This window comes from Xylocopa sonorina, chromosome 3 (genome assembly GCF_050948175.1).
Source record: "Xylocopa sonorina isolate GNS202 chromosome 3, iyXylSono1_principal, whole genome shotgun sequence".
Classification (NCBI taxonomy): Eukaryota; Metazoa; Arthropoda; class Insecta; order Hymenoptera; family Apidae; genus Xylocopa; species Xylocopa sonorina.
In genome coordinates, this window is record NC_135195.1 from 7,901,318 (window position 1) to 7,925,793 (window position 24,476).

At 40.1% G+C, this 24,476-nt stretch overlaps 4 protein-coding genes across 8 annotated transcripts in view; 2 read left to right on the plus strand and 2 right to left on the minus strand.

Annotated features, from left to right (window-relative positions):
• Positions 1 to 3,944, plus strand: part of LOC143422093 (RISC-loading complex subunit TARBP2) — a 373,185-nt gene extending 369,241 nt beyond the window's left edge. The window contains exons 1-3 of one of the 4 annotated variants that reach the window (XM_076892496.1): positions 2,139 to 2,569; positions 2,783 to 3,096; positions 3,246 to 3,944. In XM_076892496.1, the coding sequence (XP_076748611.1) occupies positions 2,785 to 3,096; positions 3,246 to 3,890 (957 nt within the window). In that variant the 5' untranslated portion in view covers positions 2,139 to 2,569; positions 2,783 to 2,784 and the 3' untranslated portion in view covers positions 3,891 to 3,944. Of the gene's footprint in view, positions 1 to 2,138; positions 2,570 to 2,709; positions 3,097 to 3,245 lie in introns of those variants that run through there. The other 3 variants (XM_076892494.1, XM_076892492.1, XM_076892493.1) reach the window with 3 other exon arrangements.
• LOC143422087 (2-aminoadipate transaminase) overlaps positions 1 to 24,476 on the plus strand; it is a 129,610-nt gene that overhangs the window by 91,639 nt on the left and 13,495 nt on the right. Inside the window, exons 6-7 of one of the 2 annotated variants that reach the window (XM_076892485.1) lie at positions 92 to 197; positions 282 to 554. In XM_076892485.1, coding sequence (XP_076748600.1) covers positions 92 to 197; positions 282 to 493 — 318 coding nt within the window. In that variant the 3' untranslated portion in view covers positions 494 to 554. Of the gene's footprint in view, positions 1 to 91; positions 555 to 24,476 lie in introns of both variants that reach the window. The other variant, XM_076892484.1, reaches the window with a different exon arrangement.
• On the minus strand, positions 706 to 1,644 carry Mrrf1 (mitochondrial ribosome recycling factor 1). The gene is made up of 2 exons (XM_076892503.1): positions 1,077 to 1,644; positions 706 to 999 (listed from the first exon to the last, which is right to left on the minus strand). Exons 1-2 carry the CDS (start codon positions 1,640 to 1,642, stop codon positions 759 to 761), a joined length of 807 nt encoding a protein of 268 aa, XP_076748618.1. The 5' UTR covers positions 1,643 to 1,644; the 3' UTR covers positions 706 to 758.
• Dhc1 (dynein axonemal heavy chain 1) lies at positions 5,045 to 23,463 on the minus strand. The gene is made up of 34 exons (XM_076892651.1): positions 23,307 to 23,463; positions 22,818 to 23,057; positions 22,583 to 22,737; positions 22,044 to 22,267; positions 21,675 to 21,952; positions 21,366 to 21,539; positions 21,069 to 21,298; positions 20,478 to 20,677; positions 20,190 to 20,413; positions 19,843 to 20,018; positions 19,565 to 19,747; positions 19,086 to 19,484; positions 18,746 to 18,996; positions 18,332 to 18,577; positions 18,080 to 18,243; positions 17,738 to 17,989; positions 17,399 to 17,627; positions 16,577 to 17,250; positions 15,575 to 16,380; positions 15,285 to 15,492; positions 14,821 to 15,207; positions 14,549 to 14,721; positions 14,109 to 14,475; positions 13,842 to 14,036; positions 13,639 to 13,777; positions 13,272 to 13,548; positions 12,752 to 13,193; positions 11,327 to 12,684; positions 7,603 to 11,180; positions 7,297 to 7,523; positions 6,797 to 7,108; positions 6,056 to 6,507; positions 5,638 to 5,932; positions 5,045 to 5,497 (listed from the first exon to the last, which is right to left on the minus strand). Exons 1-34 carry the CDS (start codon positions 23,397 to 23,399, stop codon positions 5,111 to 5,113), a joined length of 13,995 nt encoding a protein of 4,664 aa, XP_076748766.1. The 5' UTR covers positions 23,400 to 23,463; the 3' UTR covers positions 5,045 to 5,110.

Genomic DNA, 24,476 nt, shown 5'->3' on the forward strand with positions numbered 1-24,476 from the left:
ATTCTATACAGTTTAGAAATAAGAATTACCAATACATTTTTTTAATTAACGCATAATACTTCACTCTCGTAAATAAAAATATTTTATGTAGGAACGATTATCAGTATTATGTAGTGTATTAGATTCCCATTTACCACAATGCTGTTACTATCAAAGACCAGAAGGTGGTTACTTTGTGTGGATTCACCTCCCTTTAGGTAATGCAACATATTTTCATAGAAGACTATTTGACGTAATAACAGAAATATTCAATACCAAATGGAAATTTAATTTATTTATAGAAATAGATGGTAGTGATTTTATTAAGTGGTGCCAGAAAGAGTACAAAGTATCTGCCATACCAGGGATGCAATTCTCATATTTAAGGAGATCTCATAATTTCCTACGACTTAGTATAGGTTTTCATGGAAAAGAAGTTTTACAAACTGCTGCAAAAACTCTTTGCAAGGCACTTCTAGAGTACATTAGAAAAAATAATGACTGCGCAAAGTAGTAATGTGAGAACTTTCTAAATGTGAATGATTATGTTATTCTAAATATTTTAACTTTCTTTGGTGATTTCTATGTTTTCTGCATGTAGTACATTAATTGCTATATACATACAATCTAAAATGAGATGTATAATATAAACAGAAAACACAGGAAACAATAATAACAGTGATAAATGAGATTTATTATACGTATGTAGCTTTTTAATTCATATCTATAATACAAATGATAGACTAAATGTACTGATCGTTTGACAAATCCAGCTGTTATTATGATTCACCTAAAAGTTCTTTCTCTTTTATTTTCAACAATTCTTCTGCTTTTTCCATATATTCTTTATGTAAGGTGTTTATATAACTCTCAGCCCTAAAAGCTAAGTCTTCTGGTACTTTGTCTTTTTTTCTCAATGCCTTGACATGTTCATTTCTTATATCCCTAATTCTATCCTTACACTTTACCAAATATTGTTTTGCACTTTTTGCCAAATTTTCTCTATGTTGTTTTGTTACTCTAGTAAACAATACAATAACATTAATATGATAAACAAAAGCAAAATAAGCTATGTACTTAATATTAACCAAACTTACTTAGGTAATGGAATAAAAATACTAGTACCCTCTTGTTGGGGATTTAAATTCATTTGAGATTTCATAAGTGTTTCTAGGATATTTGGAATCATTTGTGGAAATTCAGATACATTCAATATTATCATATTAGATTTTCTACTAACTTCAGCAACCTCTTCAAGATTATATTCTTCGCCTTCAAATGTTAAGGTTAATCCTTCTATGCTGCCCACTCGTGTGCGTAAACTTAGATGCTTTATCATATCCTGTTTAAAATTTTCAATTGCGTGCTCAAATTGTGACATCATACGATCCACCTTCACAAATTCAGCTATTTCATCAAGATCAACGTGCACCACTTTGTTTTTCTCTTTGTAACGATCTTTACTTTTTGGCAACGCATTTGTAGTAGAGAATTTATTTACATTATTCAATTTAAGCAAAAAATCAAGCAAACTAATATGTGCAGTGGTCGATTTGGATGGTGTTAGTACATTTCGGTAATTTCCCAAATAATGTAAACACCTGAAGTGCTTGATTAAAACAGTTTGTTGTATACTCTGAAGTCTTGGCAAACACAAATTCATTATTAATCTCCTTTTGATACTTCTTCTTAAATGTACGATACGGATTTGTATTATTAATCATTAACACTGTAACAGTACTTCGTTGTAATTGTTGTTAAGACTGATAGTAAGGTTAAAACATTTTAGTAAGGTTAGAAATCACCGCACTATCTTATTACATACACGATAAGAAATCATCTGTAAGTAAATAAGATCGTGACAGATTGTATGAATTTACATACATTATATGAAATGTTGTAATTGATACATGGAAATAATGATATTGCTTTAAACAGGAATTACAATTTTTTATACTGAGTACGGGTTTAGAACGTAGTTCTATTTTCTGCTATTTTGTTGCACGATTGATATTTTATAGTTTGCATTTTAGTATTTAAATGTGAGTGGTCAGTATTTACAACCAGTATGGTCAGAGTTTTCGAATTGAATGTTATTATCCTTTACTTACAATGAGTCTACGACAAAATGGGTTTAATACTGTGCTCTTTCTGCTATATGTCGTCCGTTCCTTAGTTCAACTAACTAATTCAACCTAAATTTACTGTATAAAATAACCTAACCTAAAATGTCCCTAGAAAATATTAACTAAAACTTGATGAAATACTTACCATTTTAATTATTGCCTATTTTATGTAGTTTGTAAGGAACGAAGTGTTTCATTGAGTAGCAGGACTACTCTATTCCACATCCATGCCTGTACTTTCCCGAAACACGAGTTTGAGTGGCGTCGTCGAACAAAGATTGTGGGTGGTTTACCGAATGTTCTGTGTTAACCACTTCTATTCGGGATGTATTTTTAAGAAGCGAAGGAACCGTCTGTAGTTTAATTGTTAAAAAAATGCAAATAAAGTGTGTTTACATCAAGACGGATGGGGTTCGAAGTTTTTATATAAAGTAATTACGATAATAGTTTGTATGACGCAATATGTGAATTTTATATTAAGATATTTTTAATGTTTGTTATGATTACACATTCTGTGTTTTATACATTATTACAACAAATATTCTTTTAAATTAACAGGAAAAATGTTACCATGTTTCTCAGAATATCTTAATTTCTTTTACAGGTAACATAATGTCATACCTGTAGAAATTTTTCACAATTTAAAATGAGTAAAACACCAGTATCTATATTGCAAGAAATGATGGCAAAAAAGCTAATAGTGCCAAATTATGAGCTGATACACGACGGAGGAGGAACTCATATAAATAGTTTTACATATCGAGTCTCATGCGATGGTCTGTGTGCTGATGGAACTGGACGTTCTAAAAAGGATGCTAAGCATGAGGCTGCAAAGGCAATGTTGGAAGCAATTGCAGCGCATAGGGGATACCCACAATTGCCAGCATCGCCAGCACAGTCTCCTATAAGGACACCTTTACCTCCAACAATTCCTGAAGTAGAAAGAATTCCTCCATCTGTTCCATTTGTCAATGCTGTTGGTGCTTTGCAAGTAAGTGATTGCAGATTTACCCCTTTGGAGTACATTAGTTTTACTGTTAATTTCTAATTTCTAATCTATTTTTCATAGAAAATGCTAGTGCTCCAAAGGGATAACTTTGCTTTGAATTAGTAGTGTTATTTACATATATATCCTTGTAGGATTTGTGTACGGAAAATAATTTAAATCAGCCTGAATATGAACAAATTAGCGCTGTTGGGCCTGCACATGCAAAAATTTTTACTATTCATTGTAAAGTAGCTACTTTTGTAGAAGCTGGTGTTGCGAGAACAAAAAAGCAAGCCAAACAATATGCTGCAAAAAAAATGTTGGACAAATTATCTGACTTAGTGCCAGATTTAAGTGACACAAAGCAAACTGAAAAGACTAGCAGTGAGATTGCAAAGGCTCGCTATCCTGTGCTTTCAAGGTTATCCTCAAGTAAAAAAATTAATTTAGGTATTAAGGTAAAAGGTTATCACAACCAACTAAAAGATTCTGTTGAAGAAGAAATACGCAAGGAAGTGATTGAAAAATTGGAATCTTTGACTTCAAATAATGATACCTGTATCACTGAGGAATTTGTAGAAAATCTAATTACTAAATTAAAAGATATAATAGCGATTCTAAGTTTGGAAATTTCAATATTAGATTTAAATTCCAGTAATCCAGCTGTTTATGTTGCAGCTATGAGAATAAATAGTTCTCCTGCTATTGTTCAAGTTGCAAATGGAGATACCAAATTAAAAGCTGTATATAATACAATATTAAAAATAATCAATACCGTACTATTTTTTCTAAAATAAATATAGACTAAGACATGGTAAAACCTAAATATGTCGATATAACAAAATATGACTGATATAACAAAGGATATTTTCTAAATGATATATGTATTTTATTCATACATAGTTTAACTTGATATAATTAAAAATATTTTATATTAACGACATGTTCCAAATATGTTCGAGAAATAAAAATTTGGTTACTTTATGAAAGTTTCTATTTTGAATTTAGGTATTTTTGTTATATTATTACTTTATAATCAAGAAGATTCAAATTTTTGTTTGACATAACATTCTGCACATAATGGTTACTTATTAACAGTCAGTCATATATGCATTCTTTTTCTGTTTAATATTGAAACATAACAAACAAAATTAATTTTCTAGATGTTATTATAATTTACTTTCCTACAACTGCATATAGCATTAAGTGATACTTATCCTTATTTTTGATCATATTAAGAGAATTTTACTTCTTTCTTTCCAGAATTTTAAATGGTCCATATTCAAATATAGGAAATAGAAGAAAATCTGGGGTTGTAGTAAAGAAATAACTCCAACAATTTCCTAAAATTATTAATAATCAAGAGTATATTCTGTTAGCTTTTGTTTTTTTTTTCTTCATAAATGCTTTAAGTTTTTGAGTCTATTGCAATTTATTTTTATATTATTTTTTTGTTTTATAAGCTAATGACATGTATGTTTCAAATTACAATTAAAAAATGAAGATTTATTTATTTTTGTTATATAAAACAATGTTGTAAAATCAGTAAACAAATGATGCAATATTAATAAAATATTTTCAAACAGAGCTGCAGAGCTTTAGTTATTTTAATTTTAACGGTTTTACATTTTTAAATAATATTAATAATTGATAAATCTTTGATTAATGAATTATTTTTACGTTATGTTGAATATCTTTTTGCAGTAATGTACGAATGATTTTTTTTAGGAGACTTAAGGAATTCGTCACAGTTTAAGAATTCGTAAAATTCATTCGGAAGTTCTAATTCGATAGAAATTTCCTAGACTTCTTCAGTGATTGAAAGTTCACAAAAATCTGACTCTTTTACAAAAATACAGAAAAATCTACTTTTTTTAGTTTGTTAGAACGATCGATTAAATCGTGCAACACATATTTCATGGCTTTGGTTTCTCGTATAGGCCGCATAGACCGTTGCATAAGTATTCTTTCAACAATATTAGCCCATAAATTAATAACGTTTTTACGTCACTTTAGTTTATTTTATATCACATAAAAGCGCTACACCTCGTAACGTCCAATGTCTAGGATTATGGTCTGTTTCGAAATCTATCGATCCTATGTACTTTGAATCGGTTCTCTGCGGTTTCCTATATATAGGACACTCATAAAGTTTCGGGTCCTTTCCCGCAGTTGTATTTATTGCATAAATGTAAATCACAGGCATTTGCTCGTATAGAACCTTCGGTTTACTTTCTACCAATTTGCTTGTTTTACGATCAAGGGAGGCACCCTCTAAGAATAAACCGTGCACATAGACTCCCTCTTGGGGTTGATTCCTTATGTCTTCTTTGTTAAATTTTGTTATCAAGTTTTGCAAGACTACAGAATCAAGAGCCCAACCCTTATGCGCTCGAGTCACCTCCTACGAAATATCCAAGTTAATGTCTTTAATACAGGATTTGCTGCACCCGTTCATATTAGCAGAACTATTGAGGAATAAACCCCATTGATCAATGGGAATACAAGTAACTGATAAAGCGAATAAGTTAACATTTAACTGACTTGTCGCATCGCAGTTAGAAATCCTTGAGGGTTGAAGAAACCAGTCATCCAGAAGACCTTAGGTCTGCCATGGACACACCATTGCCTAAACTGATGGTCCCGTTCCAGAAGTTCCGTGAACCAAAATCCGAGCGTTGCCGATTCCCAAGAAATTTTCAGCCACTTTTCTGGGATACGGGCATCGTACATAGCGTCGAGTGACTTTCGCAAACCTTGGCTCATCACGATAGTACCCTCTATAGCTAATTTTAAATCCGTCAAGGTACTGCGTACTTCCTTGATAACTCTAGAGATTCTAAAAAGATTGAATTAGTTATCGTTAGAGCTCTCCAACTGAATAGTTCCAATAAACGTTTAGCAAAATTTCTCTTCCTTCGTAATCGGCTAAAGAAGAAAGTGAAAATGAAACTGGGTCTACCTGTCGACCTCCTGTCTCAGAAATATATTCATTGGTAGCAGTGCTCCCATTCGCTGGAGTGCTTCCTTCACTTCAAAGGAATTGTATTGTTTCGGTAACTTAGCCAGCATGTCGTTGGCAAGTTTATACACGACACATTCTCTCGTTTCACCCCCTTGTGCGCCACCCTCTTTAGGTTGTACACTCAATATCGTGTCCAATATTCCTTTCGCCGTGTTTATTTGATAAGTGATATCCGCGTTCGGATGTAAACCGAAAACTTCTGGTGTATCCGTCGCGGGTAAACCGTCAATGTAATCCAGATATCCCTGAAGATTCTTCGTCTGTGGAACTTTGTATCCGCGATAAAATTCGAATCCAGGTCGTAATAGTACGTCGCAAAACCAAACGTGTGTAAATGTAGTCAACAGCCGCTTGTCGAAGTCGTCGGTGACTCTACCCCCATACTGAACCTATAGGTATTTGTGTGTAAATATGAGATTGTTTGATCTAACGAATTCTTAATTCTCGTTTCAGTTTTTCGTGTGGATAGACAGGACCACTTCAAGCATTCGTTACTTAAGATCAACTACTATGTATCGTGCAGAGATAAGAAGTTGACAGCTGGAGAGCGAATTCTAAATATATGTGTATATTTTCGTTATCAATAATATCCACGACTCAGATCACACAGTGCAGTGTAAGCTACAGTGTCTTCTCATATCTGCACAAACATTTTTACGTATCATGAGAGTTTCAGACCTCGCCAAGCATGTAACAAACGGTTGGCCACGACACTCCTCTTTTCGGATCCATGTCGTCCAAGTGATTCTGTATAAACTGAACGGAGGCCGCGAAGTCGGCCTGATTAAATTCGTAGGGTACGTTCCAACCGAGGGGTCCAAATTTCCTACGTTCCTGTACTACCGTGTGCAGAAACGCAACGGCGTACAATAAGGGTGGCCATTGCGATTGCGTGCTGTAATCCAACGTGTCTTGCGTTACGCCTTGGTAAGTTCTTTTTAAGCTGGCCCTGATGCCTTGCGGTGGTTCATTCGTAAATTTGATGGCCATCTAGATCAATATTAATCATGAGTGTAAAATTATTCCCTTGCGAATTAACAATCATTATTCATCTGAATATGTTTGCGTTAACTGAAGAAATATAATCTACGCATGCTTTGGAACATTTTGTATATATTTGCATGCTAAATTTCTCATAGAAGGAGAAATATGCGTAGTCTGGCTATAACAAATAGAACCTGTAATAAACCGATTGGAAATTGCGAATGCACTTCTGTGGTCATCCAGAGTCTGAACGTTTCGTGGATAGTTTCCGTTTCGACGAGAGCATCCATTACTTCCGTGCAAAATGGAAGCGACAAGTGAATATTTTGCAGCAATACCCAACTGCCGCTGTTCATAGCGTCCGAGATCAACTTTCGAGCATGAAATTCTTGGCCTTGACCCATAGATACCGATCGCAGTTCTTAAACGAAAATTACAGTTTTCTTATCGCACCTGTCTTATTCTTCTTCTCTATCAATTTTATTTAATTAGTCGCTTACGGATGGATTTTTGCTTCGCCAATGCCGTTATTTGCGGGCTGGGATCTGAACTAATCGATAGTATGCATATAAGCGGAGTCCTAACTTCGGATTCCGACCAAGTAGCCTCCAGATCCAAGATCTTAGTTTCCCCGTACTCCTTTCCCAATGATTCGATCACGTATTTTTTAGCTTGAGACAAAGTTCTGTCCGGACTCCACGATCTGATTAACAGTAACTTCCTGAACACGTCCAGTTTTTTTTGATAACCGCACGGAAGATCCTCCTCCTCTGGCTTTTCTTTCTCGTACCATACGCGCCATTCCTTTTCGCTGAATTCAATTTGCGTTAGGATGTCCGAGAAAATCTCCAATTTGTTGATCTCGACCAAGTTCAGCCAAGTTATATCGAGAATCCATTTGAACGGTTTCGGAGCGACTGCGTTTAAATCCAGGGACGCTCCGCCTTTTATAAACGCATTGAATTCAGCGTGGGAAATTGCATTCCGAGAGCAGTCAATCTTCATCGCTAGCATCAACGTGAACAACGATTTGTGCCGTTCGTATAGACTCCTCAAAGTGAACGCCCATACCTCGTAGGTGAGGTGGCGAAGGATTATGTTTATTCGTTCGTTGGTGATCAGACTTTTCGTCGACTTGGTGATGGAGTTATCGAATATCGTCAAGAACTGTCTCAATGAATTCTGATACATCACGTTCACGTTGCTCATTTCTACGATGAGGAAGTACAAAATGGACCCCCGGGAGGCAACAGCGCGGAATTCCTCTCGAGCTAACGTGATCTTCTTCTCCGTCAACGCAGACACCTTCAGTTTCTCGTTAACAGATTCCGCGGTCACTTTGGTCTCTCTTAACACGTTTATAAGTGCTTCGTCGTCCACCAAAGAGCCCTCGAACGACGTGAGCCGATGCAACAGTGTACCTTCCAGTTCTTTCATCGATCGTTGATTAGTCATCACTGATTCGAACAGGGCTACCCTCTCGGCCTCCAAATCAGCCTTTTCCATCAGGATCACTCTGCCAAGTAGTTGATCCTCCAAACCTAACATCGTGACAGTGAAGTCGATGATCGATGTCTTAGCGGAGATCTCCGGGCTGTACGCAGGATTTGGCAACTTCGTTGTTATGTATAACATAAAACCAGGCATCACGTCGCACTCCTTGTCACCGACGATTACTTTCTCGATGGAACCAGATTTGATGAAATTCTTCTCGAGCACGTTATCGAGAACTGGGTCCAGTTCTTCCGCTATGTCTTCGATCAGCAACGGTCTGCCCAAAGACAAGCTGTCCTCGAGATGCGTCCTGAAGTATTTATGATTCAGAGACGTAATCTGTAATTCGTTCATGCACTCCTTGTTCTTTATCCACATCTTCCCCTGATTTTGAGGATCTACCAGCAAAGGGTAGGACGAAGATTTGGTTACGATAAGCGCATTCTGCACGGACAACTCGTCGTTCGGAAGACCTTGGAGCGTCCACTCGGACGTTGTTGCACTGTCCACGAGCATGTTGGTGATGTTCAGATTTTCCGTGAAAGGAATGGACTTAGTTGCCAGAATGTTCATCCAAGAGGACACCAAATTGGCTCTGAACTGCTGATTGTACGGGCCGCAATACGACAGGAAGCCTGTAGCCAGTAGGACGTCTCCAACCAATCGACCCAATTGAAGTTTGAACTCGCTACTTTGCTCGGTCCAACGCATCTTCTCGCCGCCCAGTCCATTGATCAGCGCGGTTGCAGCTGTCATTTTTCTGAAGCACACGTTTGCAGCCTCCATTAGCCTTTGCTTCTCTGAAACGGCTGAATCGTATTGCTCCTTAACCGCTTGCAGTGCCATTTCTCTTTCCGATAATTCTCTTTCAGCGTTCGCCAGGTCCTCCATCGCCAGTTTCAGTCTGGCTTCCTGCAACGCCAAGTTAGCTTTCAACGGAAGAACCTCTTTGTTCACAGAATGGAAGAAAGCCATAGCCTTCGTCCAGGACAGCAAGCCGGCTACGTCGCCGCAAACTCGTCTAGCCGTCTCCATGTTGTAATCCTCCATCTTAAAATAAGGCTGAAGCAACTCGACCATCTCGTTGTTTATTATGTCCTTCGGGTAGTTCTGCAGCTGCAGCAGAAACGTAGTACTGGCCATTAACTTCAGAGATTCCGCCCATGATGGCTTTGGGCATTGCGTAGTTGCATCTGGTATAGCCGGTCCGATCTTGCGCTGGAACAGAATCAACACGCAGTCCATAATTCTCATTATAAGATGAGGTGGTCTACCTAACTTCCTGACGGTGGCTATGTGGGCAGGTTTAATCGTGTTCAACGCAGCCTCGGCTTCCTCCAACGCTGGTTTAGCGGCCTCTAATTTCTGCTCGGCCAACGCTTTCTCTTCTGCTATGCAAGCTACCAATTGTTCAGCTTTTTCTTTCACCTTCTGCACTTGATTTTTGAACGCCTCTGCCTGCATCGCCCTCTCTGTCACTTCTAAGAGGACAGTCTCCGCCTTCTCCGACGCTTGAACCAGTTCTTTCTCCATTACAGCGAGGTCCCTCTTCAAAATTTCCACCGATATGGAGGCCTCCTCCAGTTTCGCTAAACCAGTGTCCATCCTCTTGGCCCCTTCTCCGAGCTCGTGTCGCTTGTTCTGGTAAATGTTCTTGTAGCCACCGATGAAGTTCAAGTAGGACTTTGGCGTCACGTGGGTGGCGCGACGGAATCGCTGGAAGTATTCTGTGGACGTCACAGAGACGATGTCCTGTATAGAACCCAACGCGTTCACTAGTTCAGCTTTAACCTCGACGGTGCAAGCTATATCGAAGTCGTGGAGGAAATGTTTAGCTACTAAGATCAGAGCGTCCTTGGGCCACGGTTGGAACCAGTCGATGGTGCATCCGGATATGAGAGCTGGGAAACGCTGAGCGCGATTTCGAAACTTCTCCCCGACCGGTGAGAAACAGAACACGACGTGTAAGTTCTGGCAGGTTCTCTGCAGGAAGAAATCCGTCACGAGTTCGTTGTTGAGGGTTCGTTTCGGGTTCTCGCGTCTCAGGATGGGCGTCAGCTCTGAGATGATCTCTTGTTGCTCGTCCCGAGTGAACAGATTACTGATCACGCCAGAGCTTAGAATATTGTTCAAGTATTCCAAGAAACCCTCCTCTTTGATGTCGAGATCGGTGAATATGAACGTGGTGCCCTTTCCTTGAGCCCCACACGCGCGGTATAGGTATCGCAGGTCTTCTAAGAAGTTCGCTACGTTGTAAGATCTCGACAAAGTAATTTGAAATGTTTTGTACCCGGCGATGAAGGAGGATAACTTTGTGAGACTTTGCTTGCCGGACCCTCCGACGCCTACCAGCATTACGTTCCCTTTCGGATGTCTGATGACTCTGGATATCTTGACCAGATGTAACATGGCATCCGGGAAGAAGACTAAATCCATACCGGAACCTCTTTGCATTTCGTTGAATTGCGAGAGAAACATTTCTAGCCTGTCCCTTAGGATTTGATCGTTGTAAACGGGTTCATATACTTTTGGTAATTCAACATCGGCATCCTCACCTTCTTCACCTGTTGGTTCTGGAGCATCTCTGCAAATTTGAATAAAGATAAGAAAGATGGTACGCTACCTAAAATCCCAGATGCACAGATTGAATAGTATGGGAAGTTTTGCATACAGGGCGTTGGAAAGAAGGTTCACAGAGTGTAAGAGTTTGCGGTGCTCTATGAAACTCACCTCATAAAGTCTACGAATGCAGGACTTTGGTTCAGCATGTTTACATAATCTTCTCCAAGCATCTCGTTTACGACATTCACAATTTCTTTCTCGAACCAGACCTTATCAGCCTGTACGGTGAATCTATCACTGAACACGCGACTGCATTCATGTTTCCACAGCAACATCAAGACGCTTTCCTTGTCGATCACAGTAGACAGCGTGCTGACCATACCCTGCCAGATTCTCGACAAGTCGCGAAGACTGAAAATGTAATGGAACTTCGCTGGTGTGGGTAACAAGTTGACTCTCGTTCGTTCCCAGAGCACTCTCGTCAGAGGGACCATCTTCTTCACGAGATTCCTAACTTCCGCTGTAAATCCTCTTTTAGCATTGTAATGACCCTCTCCGAGCACACTAAAAATACGATCAATGGACATCTCGTCGGGTAACGTGCAATTGAAGATGCAAAACTGTCTCTTCAGTCTCGACGGTATATCGTTTCTTCCTCCACCAGGTTGGCACATGGCAGCCAGAAATGTAACGTCAACGATGCTAGTGAAATCTCCAGGCTTCTCCAGAGAATAGAATCCCTTCATATCCATCGTTTGCCGGACGATCTCGTTGGTCACCTGATCGCCCCACTCGTTTATTTGCGGTAAATTAATGTCGTCGATGAAGACCAACATTTTCTTCCCCCCTGGTGGCCCAAACGTAGTGCCCAGACGTTTCTCCACGTAACTTTCGATGGTCTTCTGAAATTGGTACGGACTCGTAGCCGAACTGAAATTGAACGCTCTGTTCAAGGTGGTCTCTGGGTTTGCCTTTTTCATGTAGGACTTCATCATGACCGTTTTAGCGGAGCCTTGCTCGCCTATTAGCAAGACGGCTTTATCCTGACGACCGATCAGATCGATTAGGTACTGCATTCTCACGTTATCGGGAATGGGGACCAGTACGTTACTATAATCAGGCGTCGAGTACTCTGGATAGACATAGTTGGTCACCATACTCGTCCATGTATCCCATTTACCTTTCTCGGTCACATAGAAATCGAATACCTTCGCTTCGGGATATTTCTCTGAGGTTGGCAAGTCTAAGCCATCGAAATTTTGACGAAGATACACATCGTACTTTTGTCTGTCTGATGTTTCCAATAATGCTCCAATGCCCCATATCAGAGAGAAAGCATAAAATCGTTTCAGATGTTCCACTGTTATGGGCTGTTTTTTCTTCTCCTCCGTCTCTTCGTCTTCTTCTTCCTCTATAGGCGTCTCTGTTGGAACTAGACCCTCGAGAAGGCACAGCATCTGTCGCACTATGTTGCATTGCAAAACGTCTATGGTCAACGATAAAACTTGTGTGCTCCATGAATAAATCTATAAAATCATTCGAGTAAGCAATAGTTCAACGAGGATTCTGTTCGTATGAACTGAACGTTCTTACCTGCGCAAAAGAATCTTCGAAACACTGACCGAACACTTCCTGCTCCAACGTTGTTCGACCTTTCAACCAAGCAATCACCACGGGATTCCAATCCAATCCAGAGGAACTCATGTATACCATACCGTTACGAGACACTGTGGCTGGACTCGCATTGTCGATGTTATGAGGCTCGAAGATGATCTTGCACGTAGGCGCCATCGACAAACGGTCGCCATTTGCAAGGGTCAACGTTTTATTGTCGTCCAACACGGAATTCAAGTTCTCGATCCAGATACTGTCGACAGGGCCATCGAGAACCAACCATACGTGTTCCCCCTCTTTCAATTTCAACGTTTTCCGCCATAGAGCTGAAAATATTCCATCCGTCCAATCGTTGGTCGCCACGTCCAATCGGCCAAACATTTGAGCGGCTGTTATACTCTTCGGATTCATCCTCATTTCTCTGTGAAATAAAATCATAGGTATATTGTTCGTTCGAAGTATAATATATATATTTGCAATGGAATTATTTTACAGGTACCTGTGGAATTTGCCGCTCTGCGTTAGAGCTTTCATCAGAATATGTATACAGCTGGTCTTCCCTGCACCAGTCGGGCCTAGCGTCATTATTCCGTGTCTGACTCTCTGCGTCTCGTACAATTGTATCAATTTCAGCACCCACGGTGGATGGTATATCAACCCGGCTTCTTCTACTTGTTCGCTAATAGCGGTCTCCAATTCTGGGTAAGATGTTTTCTCGAGCGCCTGATTTGGGAACAGATCCGCCACCAATGAAATAAACAACGGCTCGTCCTCATCTGTAGACGCATGTGAAATGATTAATACCCTTGGTGATTGATTGTTGAGGGTTAATTCTCGTTGGTAGACGAGAAACCAACAGAGTTTACCTATGAGTTTCGAAAGATTCATATCCCTCAAAACACGCATGACGATCGTGCTTTCGGTATCCTTCGAATTCACCCTTTTCGACGCTCCTAGCGTCCTCAGCACGGATAGTATGTTTCTCAGACCAAAATCATAGTGAACCTTCATATGTGAACGTCATTTTTTTTTATTAAAGTAGTGATATATCTGTAGTAAAATAAATTACCTGTTTTGTAAGCTGTTCTTCGCACAACTTATACAAAGTATAAAATTTACGAGCAAGCGTGATGTTTTCCAGGAAACCGCAGCTGGCCAATTTCACCCGAATAATAATTTGCCGATCGGGTACCATCATGGCGACGGTGCGGAATTGTATCTTCAAGTTCTCTGGAAGCTCCTTTCTGCCAGCGTATCCAGGATTCTGTAATATGTATTATCATTTAATCGAATCGCGTACGAGATGCTGCTTTTGTTCTAGTATTTGTTGTTTTACCATCGTTATAAATATTCCAAACTCAGGGCACATGTCTATCAGGTCACCGTCGGTAAAAACAAACTGTTTCTTCTTTTCTTTCTTCGCAGCCAGAACGACTGCAACTTGCTGCGCGGCAACAGATAGTACTGGTAATTCGATTCTGTTGAATTCATCGAAGCAACCCCAAGAACCACTCTGCGCCAACCCTTTATAAATTCGTCCCAGTCCTCTGTAATCCATTTGATCGGAACAATTAAACACCACTACATATTTGGCCAAAGTTTTGCCCATATCCTTGACGGTTTCCGTCTTCCCCGTTCCGGCTGGTCCACAGGGCGCACCACCCATTGACATCGATAACGCCTGTGCCAGAGTTATGTAACATCTGTGAAAGATATAAAATCGACAACCATTTGCTTACTTTTGATTATTACTACGATTTGTTTCGATTTAGTCACCTGTCCGTTAATGGTGTAATGACCAATCGCTCCGTGCAGCCTAGGTATTCATTTTGATACGTGAAATTTACGTCCGTTATGCAAATCGATGTTTTATCGTGGTCTTCTTTAAAGTAGAATCTGCACTGTTTCAGCCATTCGAAATCGTTCACCGATCGTATGTTTAAACGGCACTGCGTAGAACGATTTATAAGTCGAGACTTTTTACAGCCGCGATATTCCATTTTAAATGAATTATTTTTCTATTCTTTCATTCATCGTTGCCAACTTACCAGTATGTCGAAGATGTCACGCTGATGCACGTGTATAGTGATCAGAGTCTCAAATTTTGTTCTTTCAATTTTCGCTAGATCTCTAGTGGTCTGGTCTATCAACGTATTTAGCAAGTCGAGAAACCTGTTGTTCGTTTCCATCATAATCTTCTTGTCCGCACGAGCTTGAGCCAGGGCCAACTCGCTGTCTCTGGTCCAGATCATTTGTATTCCCAGTAGACCGACCTGAGCGGGCATTTTATCCAGAAAAGCGAGAAAATTGAAGTTCGCATCATTGATCATGAAGAAGCATTGTCGGATTATCGAGTGCAGAGATTGTTGGGACGTTTGTAGAAGCTGCGTTAACCATGTCTCCACTGAGCCCTCCGCCCTCACAGCCTTTTCCAACTGCACATCATCAATTGTAAACGTCTAATTGCATCTTTGATTTTTTATCGCCAGCACACTTTTAGCAGGATACTCACCATGATCGTCTCACCTTCGGAGGAGACGATGGCAGTCATTTTGTTGTATTCGATATCGTGAAATTTTACGTATCGAGTGTTATCAAAAATGGAAAGCAGGTGATTCTGTATCGTGTGAGAGTCAGAGGCTTGACCAAGTATTTCCAGCAAAGCGGGGTCTGATACGAAGAAAAACCGTGGAAACATCATTCGTTTCTTTTCCAGATATCTGTAACAATTACAATGTCTTTAAACGTTCAAAATTTACGCTAGAATTTCCTGATTTGTGTTTGCGTATTTCACACGCATACCCGCTAAGAGATTTCTGACACAATTCTAATTGTTCTTGCAGATGCGGCAGAAGCTGTTTCAGCAAATCATCCCCCACGCAGCAGGGCACCACCCCAGGAGTCTCGTGTGCTCTCTGCATGATTTTCTGCCAGCTCTTGTCGATCTTGCTGAACCGTTTCGCCTCTTTCGGCAGCTGCTTCGCTATATCGCCGCCAACGAACACTGCTTCCAGATAGACCCACATGTTCTGCACCAGCAGCCATCGTTCCAGAATTTCGTTGGTGTTCGACAGATCTGTCAGCCATTGCTGTATCTGCTTGCGGAACGGCGCGTTGTAGCGGTTCGACATCAACGAGCCGAGCACCATCAAGCTGTCCTCGAGTTGACCGATCGTCTCTGCAGTGGTGTCTCCCCTCAGTAATAGTTCGCCTCTGTTGTTGAACGTCATGAACGTCAACTCGTGTGACGACCATTCGTTCACCACGGTTCTCAATTTCGCCTCGATGTCCTTTTCTTTCATCGCAGAGATGCAGATGTCCTCGATGTCCTCCTTGTACTTCAGCAAAGGCGCCTCGAGGATGTTCTTCAGGCAGAAACCCTCGCTCTCGAGCTCGAACGAGTAACCCGTCACTTCTACGATCCTGTGCCAATGGCGGGGCTTCATGGCTTTGTTGGCCATCAATTCGAGGAGCGGACACATGTCGTTGAAGTCGTCGATGGTCTTTTTCAGGGCGAAGAACGCGGGCCATTCTTTCAGGCCTTTCGGTAGCTTGCGACACCGGTTTTGGAACTCCATTAGCTCATTGTTTATATCCTCGATATTCACCTGGATCGTTACATCGACATTTTTTATTACGCAAGGTCGATCGTTTTGATTTAAGTATCAGTCAATGGAGATTATAAATATTTAAAGCAAAATCTTCCTTCTCCTCTATGGTAAAACTTCACGAAGAGTAAAAATATTACTTTTGCGATCTTATTCGAATAAAAATTGATTTTAAACGTTAAAGGGACCGTCTTACCTCACCCCACGGAATGTCGTAGTAGCTGTTCACCCTATCAATGACATCGTTGTACAATTTATACAGCTTCTGAAGCAGGTTCAATTCTTTCCTTATCTGCGACAGTTCAGGATAATCCGTAGTGGGCAAGCCAAACAATTCTTCGCCACTTTGATAAGTCTGCAGTTTTCTCCACATCCCGTCGAATCGATTTTGGAATAGAATCTGCCTATCCGAAGCCTCCCTCGGGCTTAAATCAGGCTGCATAGGGCCGGAAGTTCTGTACTCTTGACAATACATCTCGTTCTCTATGCGGAACTTCTGCAGATTGTTTCTGAGATCTTCCTCGAACTGTGGTTGCAACTTCAATAGCAATACGTGACTCGATTGCGCCCTCGATAGTAACTGCTGCCAGGTGTACCTTAGATTGTCCACTTGCTCCAGGCATTCTTGATCCACTGGCACTTCGTATCTCGTGACGATGTTGAACGCTTCCTCGATCGGATCGATCTTCAGCTCCATATCGACTTCTTGCTCGCGGATTTTCTTCAACGTGTCCATGATGAGCCGCACATCGTCGAGGTCGCGTATTTGACGGTCCAGTTTGCGTTCCATTTCGCTCATCAACGCGTAAACGTATTCCATCTCCCGGCGATACTTCTTCTTCATGGCCTGACCAATTTTGTGGGTGCATGCTGCAAATATTTCCGTTCAAACAATTGCATCCGTTGTACTCTTTTCTTTACTTCTTATTTGGTTTAAATTTCTCTGTGCTTAGGAAATTGAGGATGAAATATTATTTATGAGAATGTTGACAAGTAAGAATGTTTAATTTTATTTTACCCTTGATTTCCGTGTATAAACCATATTTCAATTTCTCCATCGATACAGCTATGGAGCTTCCAAAAATGACCATGTCCGGTTCGGTTGCTAACAGATCTTCCAGTTCGCTGTGCTTTCGTAGGGTGCTCTCGAATTCTGGCAAAGAAATCTGCAGTAACTCTCGCATACTTCTCTCGTTCTTCCAGAGGAATTTATAAGGTTTCCATCTATCGATGAACTCTGCGAGATCCTACAATAAATTAGTATTCCATTACAGCCTTTATATTAAAACAAGATATATACCGAAATTCTTTTGGTACATTTTTGTAGACATTTTGAAAAATAAATATGCAACGTTACTGGTTTGAACTCTTGCATGCAAGTACCCAGGATGGACAACAGTTTCATCACTTCCTTGTTATCCATCACCATCGCGTGAAAATTCTGCTCTTGTACGGGAAATATTGGTCTTTCTTCAGAAATGATCTTGTATAATCTTCGCCTTCTAATTCTCGGGTCTTCCGGCTCTTCTTGTTTCTTCTTTGTTGCTATTTGTGCTCGCATCACAATGTCCGCGAAGCTCCTTCGCGGATAAGCTTGGTTCCAAGAACTCTGTATCGTTATAGTATTACGTTTGTGACAGTAACTTTCATGTTTCCCTCACATATTTAATAAAATATAAATGTCGAAAGATTCGAAGACCTTATTGATTCTAGAAGTCCATTGCGAGACTCCTCTCGCAACGCCAACGATGGTCTTGCCAACTAAGGTCAGGGCTTCTTGTACATCGTCTAAGCTAGGTTTCACAGTCACCACTGGTATCATTAACGTTGCATGAAGTAGAAATATTGGACTTGGCGTCTCATCTGTTCGAAGAATAATTACGAATTTATACGACCACTACTCTGTGAAACTTCGAATTCAATATTTACGACCTACTAAATAAGGAAGTACCTCGATCAATCTCCCGAACGAATCGTTTTCTAATGGCGTCCAGTGAACTTCTGGTTACCTTAATTAAAACGTCCACGACTTTTCTGGAGTAATATCTTCTCATTTCGGACACGGCATTTCGAACCATATCCTGCATCCCTTTCGGTAGGCTACCGGGAGTAGTCAGCAGTTGATGAGGATTATCGAACAAATCCCAGACCGCGGACCAATCTTGTTGGACCGTTTGGTCCACCGCTTCTTCGTTTTCTAGAGAATCAACGTACAAAAACTGTAATTATTTGACAATTAAATAAGCTACAAAGAAAGTACATTTAATATATGAAATTGTCCAAGATTATTCTGAACGAGGATTTTAAAGCGAAGGATTAATGCCAGGAAGACATTCCGAAGCGAAGAGATAATGTCACGGATCACCTTGGGAATTAAAAAAATCGAATTGATTGGAAGCACTGGCGCTTTTGAAGTTCTCCGCGGCGTTCTTAACGAGGTCCAGTACTTCTTCCACTGCTTCTTCCACCATCGTACTCTTACGATACAAATCTACCGCTGCGAGTCGGCATATCTCTTCAGTCTTCTCTACGAACTCCTCTATCGTCCAGGGTTGATCAGACTCTGGTAGACAGTGCAACGTGATCTTTTTCATAGTCGTCAATACCTGGAGAATCCTTAGAAGGAATCAAAAGAGTTGCAAAGTGATCAATGATAACTATGCAATTATTATTGTGCTATTTAAATAATTTTATATTAAATATACCTGTTGTCATATACATCGTGAACTCTCGTGATCAGAATGTCAAATTCCTTGATTTGTTCTTTCGTGTTCTGATAGAACTCCTTCCACTCCGGACTAATCCAACACAGAGAAACCAACCCTGGTTCCAGCAGAGACGCGACTCGTACCAAATGTGGCAGCAATAGCGGTCTCACTTCCAGTTTCACACGTCTGGCCGTACGAACGAATTCTTCGATCATTAATTGAAGCGAATTCGTGATCAACGTGAAGTGGTCCTTCTTCGCTAAAATTGTTAACGCGACAATTGGAATTTCGAGATTTAACTTAGCCAGGCAATCAGCTTCTCGAAGCAGAAGGGTGACACGTCCCTCCAGGTTCACCTTGACTTTTCCTGTTCTTTCGTCTATCACCAGCAATGGTCTAATTTAGAAAAATATTCAAATGGAATAAGAACGTTCGTTTCGATCAGATATACCAGGATGTGTCGATGATCGATTTACCGTTTTAGGCAGTCTTCGATGACCCACGAGTTTTGGTGAGTCCAGACTTCTGCTATGTCCGATTTGTACTGACTCAAAACGGTCAGAGCATAGTTGTACCGTTTCTCTAGCTCCATTGAGAGCGGAAGCGTCTTCAGAACTGGATGTGTGGAGACTGACGTAGCCAGTTCGTCCAAATGCACTCTGAATGAAGATCAGGGATCAAGTTTGATTCTATTTAATAGAAGGCAAAACATCCGTAGATATATTTGTGGAATTAATTGTTTGCTACAAATTACTTTAACGAGTTTGCCCAAGTTAGCCTTCCGGCTATGGCTGACATATGTCGCGGCAATGGAGGATCATCTCTCTGTCGTTTGAACAATTTTAGTATCCTGTCCACTTCCCTGTCGCAATATTTTACGACTGCGTTGTATTTCTCGTCTAGTTTTGTTAATGGTATCTTCTCGCTAACCTTGAACGCAATAGTAAAACTAGGTAGATTAGTTTAAATATACATTACGCATCGAAGAAGTGCAGTATATTAATAATTGTACGAATATCGTATAAACAGTTGTGTGCAATTCTAAGTGCCAAATGTACAACTTTCCGTGCGTTGTTAATCAGATGTAATAGGCTACTTCACTTTTTCAAATCGAGTTAAAAATCGTATACCCTGAAGAGTTTCCCAAACATCCGCGTAATTTTTCTCGATGATACTACCGATGTGCTGCTTCAAGTTATCAGTCTTTGTCATAAAGTCATCGTAGTCTATCTCGAATTCGGCGTTTCTCGGGTCCAGATAATCGTAAGCCTTAGTCGTGGCAACCTTTTCAGCTTCTTCGAAAGTCCTCATCGCGTCGTCCAACGCTATTAAAGTAACGCAAAAAGAGAAGCTTGAAAATTGTTTTATTGTATCGTAAAAATCGCGTACCTTCTCCCAACAGGAGACCCTCCATTCTTCTCTCGAAAAGGCTTTTATAATCTTGTATCAGTTCGAACATGGTCAATATTTGCCTTATTCTGTCGCAAAACGAATCAAACCTTCCAAATACGTGGGTCTCTGAGAACGAGAACTCTTGTTCGGTCACAGCTGGCGAACATCGAACTAATCTGTATGTTTCTCTGTAAGCTCTGCGCAGATGACAATTAATATCAATTTATAATAGATAACTAGAAAAAAAATTGACATATTATTTAGTTTTATGAAGAAGTAAAATTATTACTATAATTTTAAAAATAGTGTTGAATGTTCAGAAAAGTTTAAAATTCTTGGATTATGGCAAATAGATGCTCTCAGGTTCATACAGAACAGAGATAATAACTCTGAGATTAAAGATTTCAGTATCCCATGACCTCTGAGTCATTCAACACGGTTCCCATGGTTTCACTGGTCCTCCATCAATTTAATTTTCTTACGAGACCACGGTAACATAATCATGCTTATAGGTACCCCTAAGATTCGCATACGAACAGTTTGCAATAATTTTACTTCGACAAGAAATATGTTCGTTCAACAAGCTACTTGTTCAATCTTAGACAGTGCTTCAATTTTGATCGAGCAACCGCTCGATCTTGACCCCAAACGGTTTCTCGACCCCTGGTTGTGACGTAGTCTCGACAAGCCACGATCATTTGGTTGGTGATTTTTATCATTAATGAACTAGTTCTCTCCGATGTGTTGTAGTATCTCGAGACGCTGTATATCAGGCGAACGGTTTGTAACAGCGATACAAGGGAGTCTCTCATCTTTACCTGTTTAAATATTTCTATAAAAAATCTGTAGTTGTTGAAATTCTGTCGTTATAGCAGATTATCTTACTGGATCGTCCAGGTACAAACAATGACAGCATTTTTCTAAAGCCTGTATGAACTTTGCATTATCCTTGGCTTCGTTGTAGCAGTAAGTCACTTCGTCTTCAGCATCGACCCAATCCTTAATCAATTTCGAACGTGCAACTTGCAGACACAACAGTGACATTTGTATTTCATGATCCTAAACGTTCGTGTAAGAAATGTAAAGCGTAAAAACTTATTGCATGTTGTTTTTAATACATATTATGTAATATGAGCGAATTTTCTAATCCACATTCATGGGGGTGAAAAGGTTAGCACATTATAATAATAAAACCTGCAGTTTGTCGACTAATTGACTGAATTGCGCCCCTCTGCGTTTCCAGTACTCCAGTTCTTGTTGAGGGCCGGAGTTGTCATTTTCTCGTTTCACTTGTTTACTCTCAGCCATGAAATCTTTCAACTTTTTTATCCACGCTTTCACCCTTTCCTCTATTATATTAACGGCGTTCTCCTTCGCCATGAAGGCTTTTGCTTCCTCGAAATTATGCACTTCTCCCATTAAAGGTTCACCGTCGTTGAATATGCGTCCTTCATGGGCTACCTGTTCGCACACTGTAAAAACAAGAATTACTTTTGATCTAGTCATCTTTAGTACACGATAACATATGATTATTTCACCATTCTGTGCACGCTACGTTTTTACCTTTTAAAGCACTGCAGAAAGATCTCAAACCAGGCAGCAAAAGGTTTTTTATCATCGGGCAATCGTCTTCTCCTTCAGAGCCAGGATGTGCAAGCGCGTCCATGAAAACGTACTCGACTACCCTTTGTATCGCGGTTATTATACTCACTTTCTTCGTATCTATCACACCCGTGTACAGATCCTTTTGGAAGCCTTCCTCGGGTAATTGCTTCGACACGTTCAGTCTTAAAAATGTTTTAGCTTTCGTCAGAAACATATGACTCCTCCACAACGCGTACCATGACAGTAACGAGCAGCCCATTGATGTTACCAATTTTATATACAGAGCCTTTCGTATTATTAGGTTGTAACTTACAAAATGTCCGATTTTTAGGATTAACTTTAAATATATACAATTTCTTTAATGATCAATATTTTTTTAGTAAAAATAATTATCATTTGTATTTAAACTGATTAAATTCTGCAAGACAGCTGCACAGACATCTCTGATAAATTAGGGGCTGTTCGTCCCTGTTTTACGGGATCACGATCGAAATTACCTGAACATGTAAATGCATATTCCAGTGCAAGGCATTTGCCATCCATCGGTCAAAAACAATTTCTTCTTCCCTATCTCCTTCACCTCTTTCTGTTCCTTGACTTTTGGTACCGCTGCGTTTGGACCTGGTCTGGAACCGGGAGTTTTCGTCTGTACCTGCGCGATTAAATTCCAGGATTATTTCTCGGAGAAATTCCTATTTCAATTTGAAACAAACGATGGTTGGTAATTGTGACCGTTTCGGCAGGACGTAGAGCCTCAGGTTCCTCTACTTCTTGGTAGTACCAGACGAGAGTGGACCTCATGTGTGGTAAGAACAGCTGATTGATTTCGTCGAGCATGTCGCCCTCGAAAACGTGATCCATGACTTCGTGGCGGGACAATTGGGTCGCATCCATCAATAGCTGGAAAGCGAATTCCAATCGGGGATCCATCTCCCCTCGTCTTGCCTTCCTCTCGCATTCTTCCCTGCGTTTCTATACAGAAAATCGAAAATATATCATCGTTTTTATCGTCACGGTCGTGGAACCAACGATATCCTGTCATTGGTCAGACATTACGCTTCACATGTACTTTCTTTCGCTCACAAAAACTCTTGTGCAGTTCAGTCGACTTATCGCCATTACTAGTCTCGTTATCATTATACTCTATCACTTTTTGCGAAACAAAAACATAGCTTGAACGAAATAAAAATAGGCAATCGAGAAAAGGAAGGAACGATCAACCTGGAGAACATCACCGCTTCCTTCCTCGTCGCTGGATTCTTCGGAATTCTCTGACTTTGGTTGGATCAGCAAGGGAGGTGCTTGTACGAACATGATCGAACTAATTAATCGGGGAATCGTATTCGATTGAATCACTCGATAAGCGAACAGCTAACCCGGGGACAAGACTCGGCAAGGGCTGCGCCCGTGAACTGTTGGGGTTTCTAAGTGGCGTCAGGGGTGAATACCTAGTGCCACGAGCTCGTGTCTGGTACCACCCTTCTATGTATCGTTCGTGTCGTGTGGGAATTTCCGCGCGATTCCACCGACAGCAGTCAATACTGACACCACATCATGAACATCCTTTCATTGTGGCAGGTACGTTCTAGTGGTGCATGTACAGCGAGCTGATACAAGTGGTAAGTAATGTTTATGGTAATAATTCTAATGGAGTATTTAAATGCATGATTCAATAGCTGATGATTATTATTTCTTGAACATAAAACCAGATTATGTGTGATAACTTGAACTAATAGTTGCATCGACAATTTCCTTTCCTTTCGTTCTACATTTTTCTATCCTTGAGTTGTATCTTCTGGAAAATATGTATGTATGTATATTATATATATACATATAATTATATCAGTGAAACATATTATTTTTTTAAACACTAATTTTAGTATTAACTTAGATATTATTTTCTAAATGTTTCTAAGGTATTAGAAGTATTTTATTTTACAGTAAATTTCGAGCTAATCGCTGAACCAGGTAATTATTTGAATTATATATTGAAATACCGTTCAAGATTCAATTATCAAAGCGAATATGTATCCTGTACTCTTATCATCTATCAATAATTTAATTGCCGATTACGCGTTGAAATTACACATCGAATTTACGATCTGCTTACGCATTGCTTCACAGACGATTAATTACGCATATAAGCATCGAATTATTCAGACCACCATCAGAAAATGAAACGTGGTCATTCAAGCGACCCGACGCATCGATCAAACCGGTAATAAATAAATACGATTCGTATCAGAAGACCATTACTCAACAAGCACGCGAACACGCTCATAACACGAAGACCGAGCGAACAATATCGCTAATCAACCGATATATCGATGCGTCGATTAAATTTATAGTCGCGCGGCAATCGCTTCCTGGATCTAATGTTTAACAACGAAT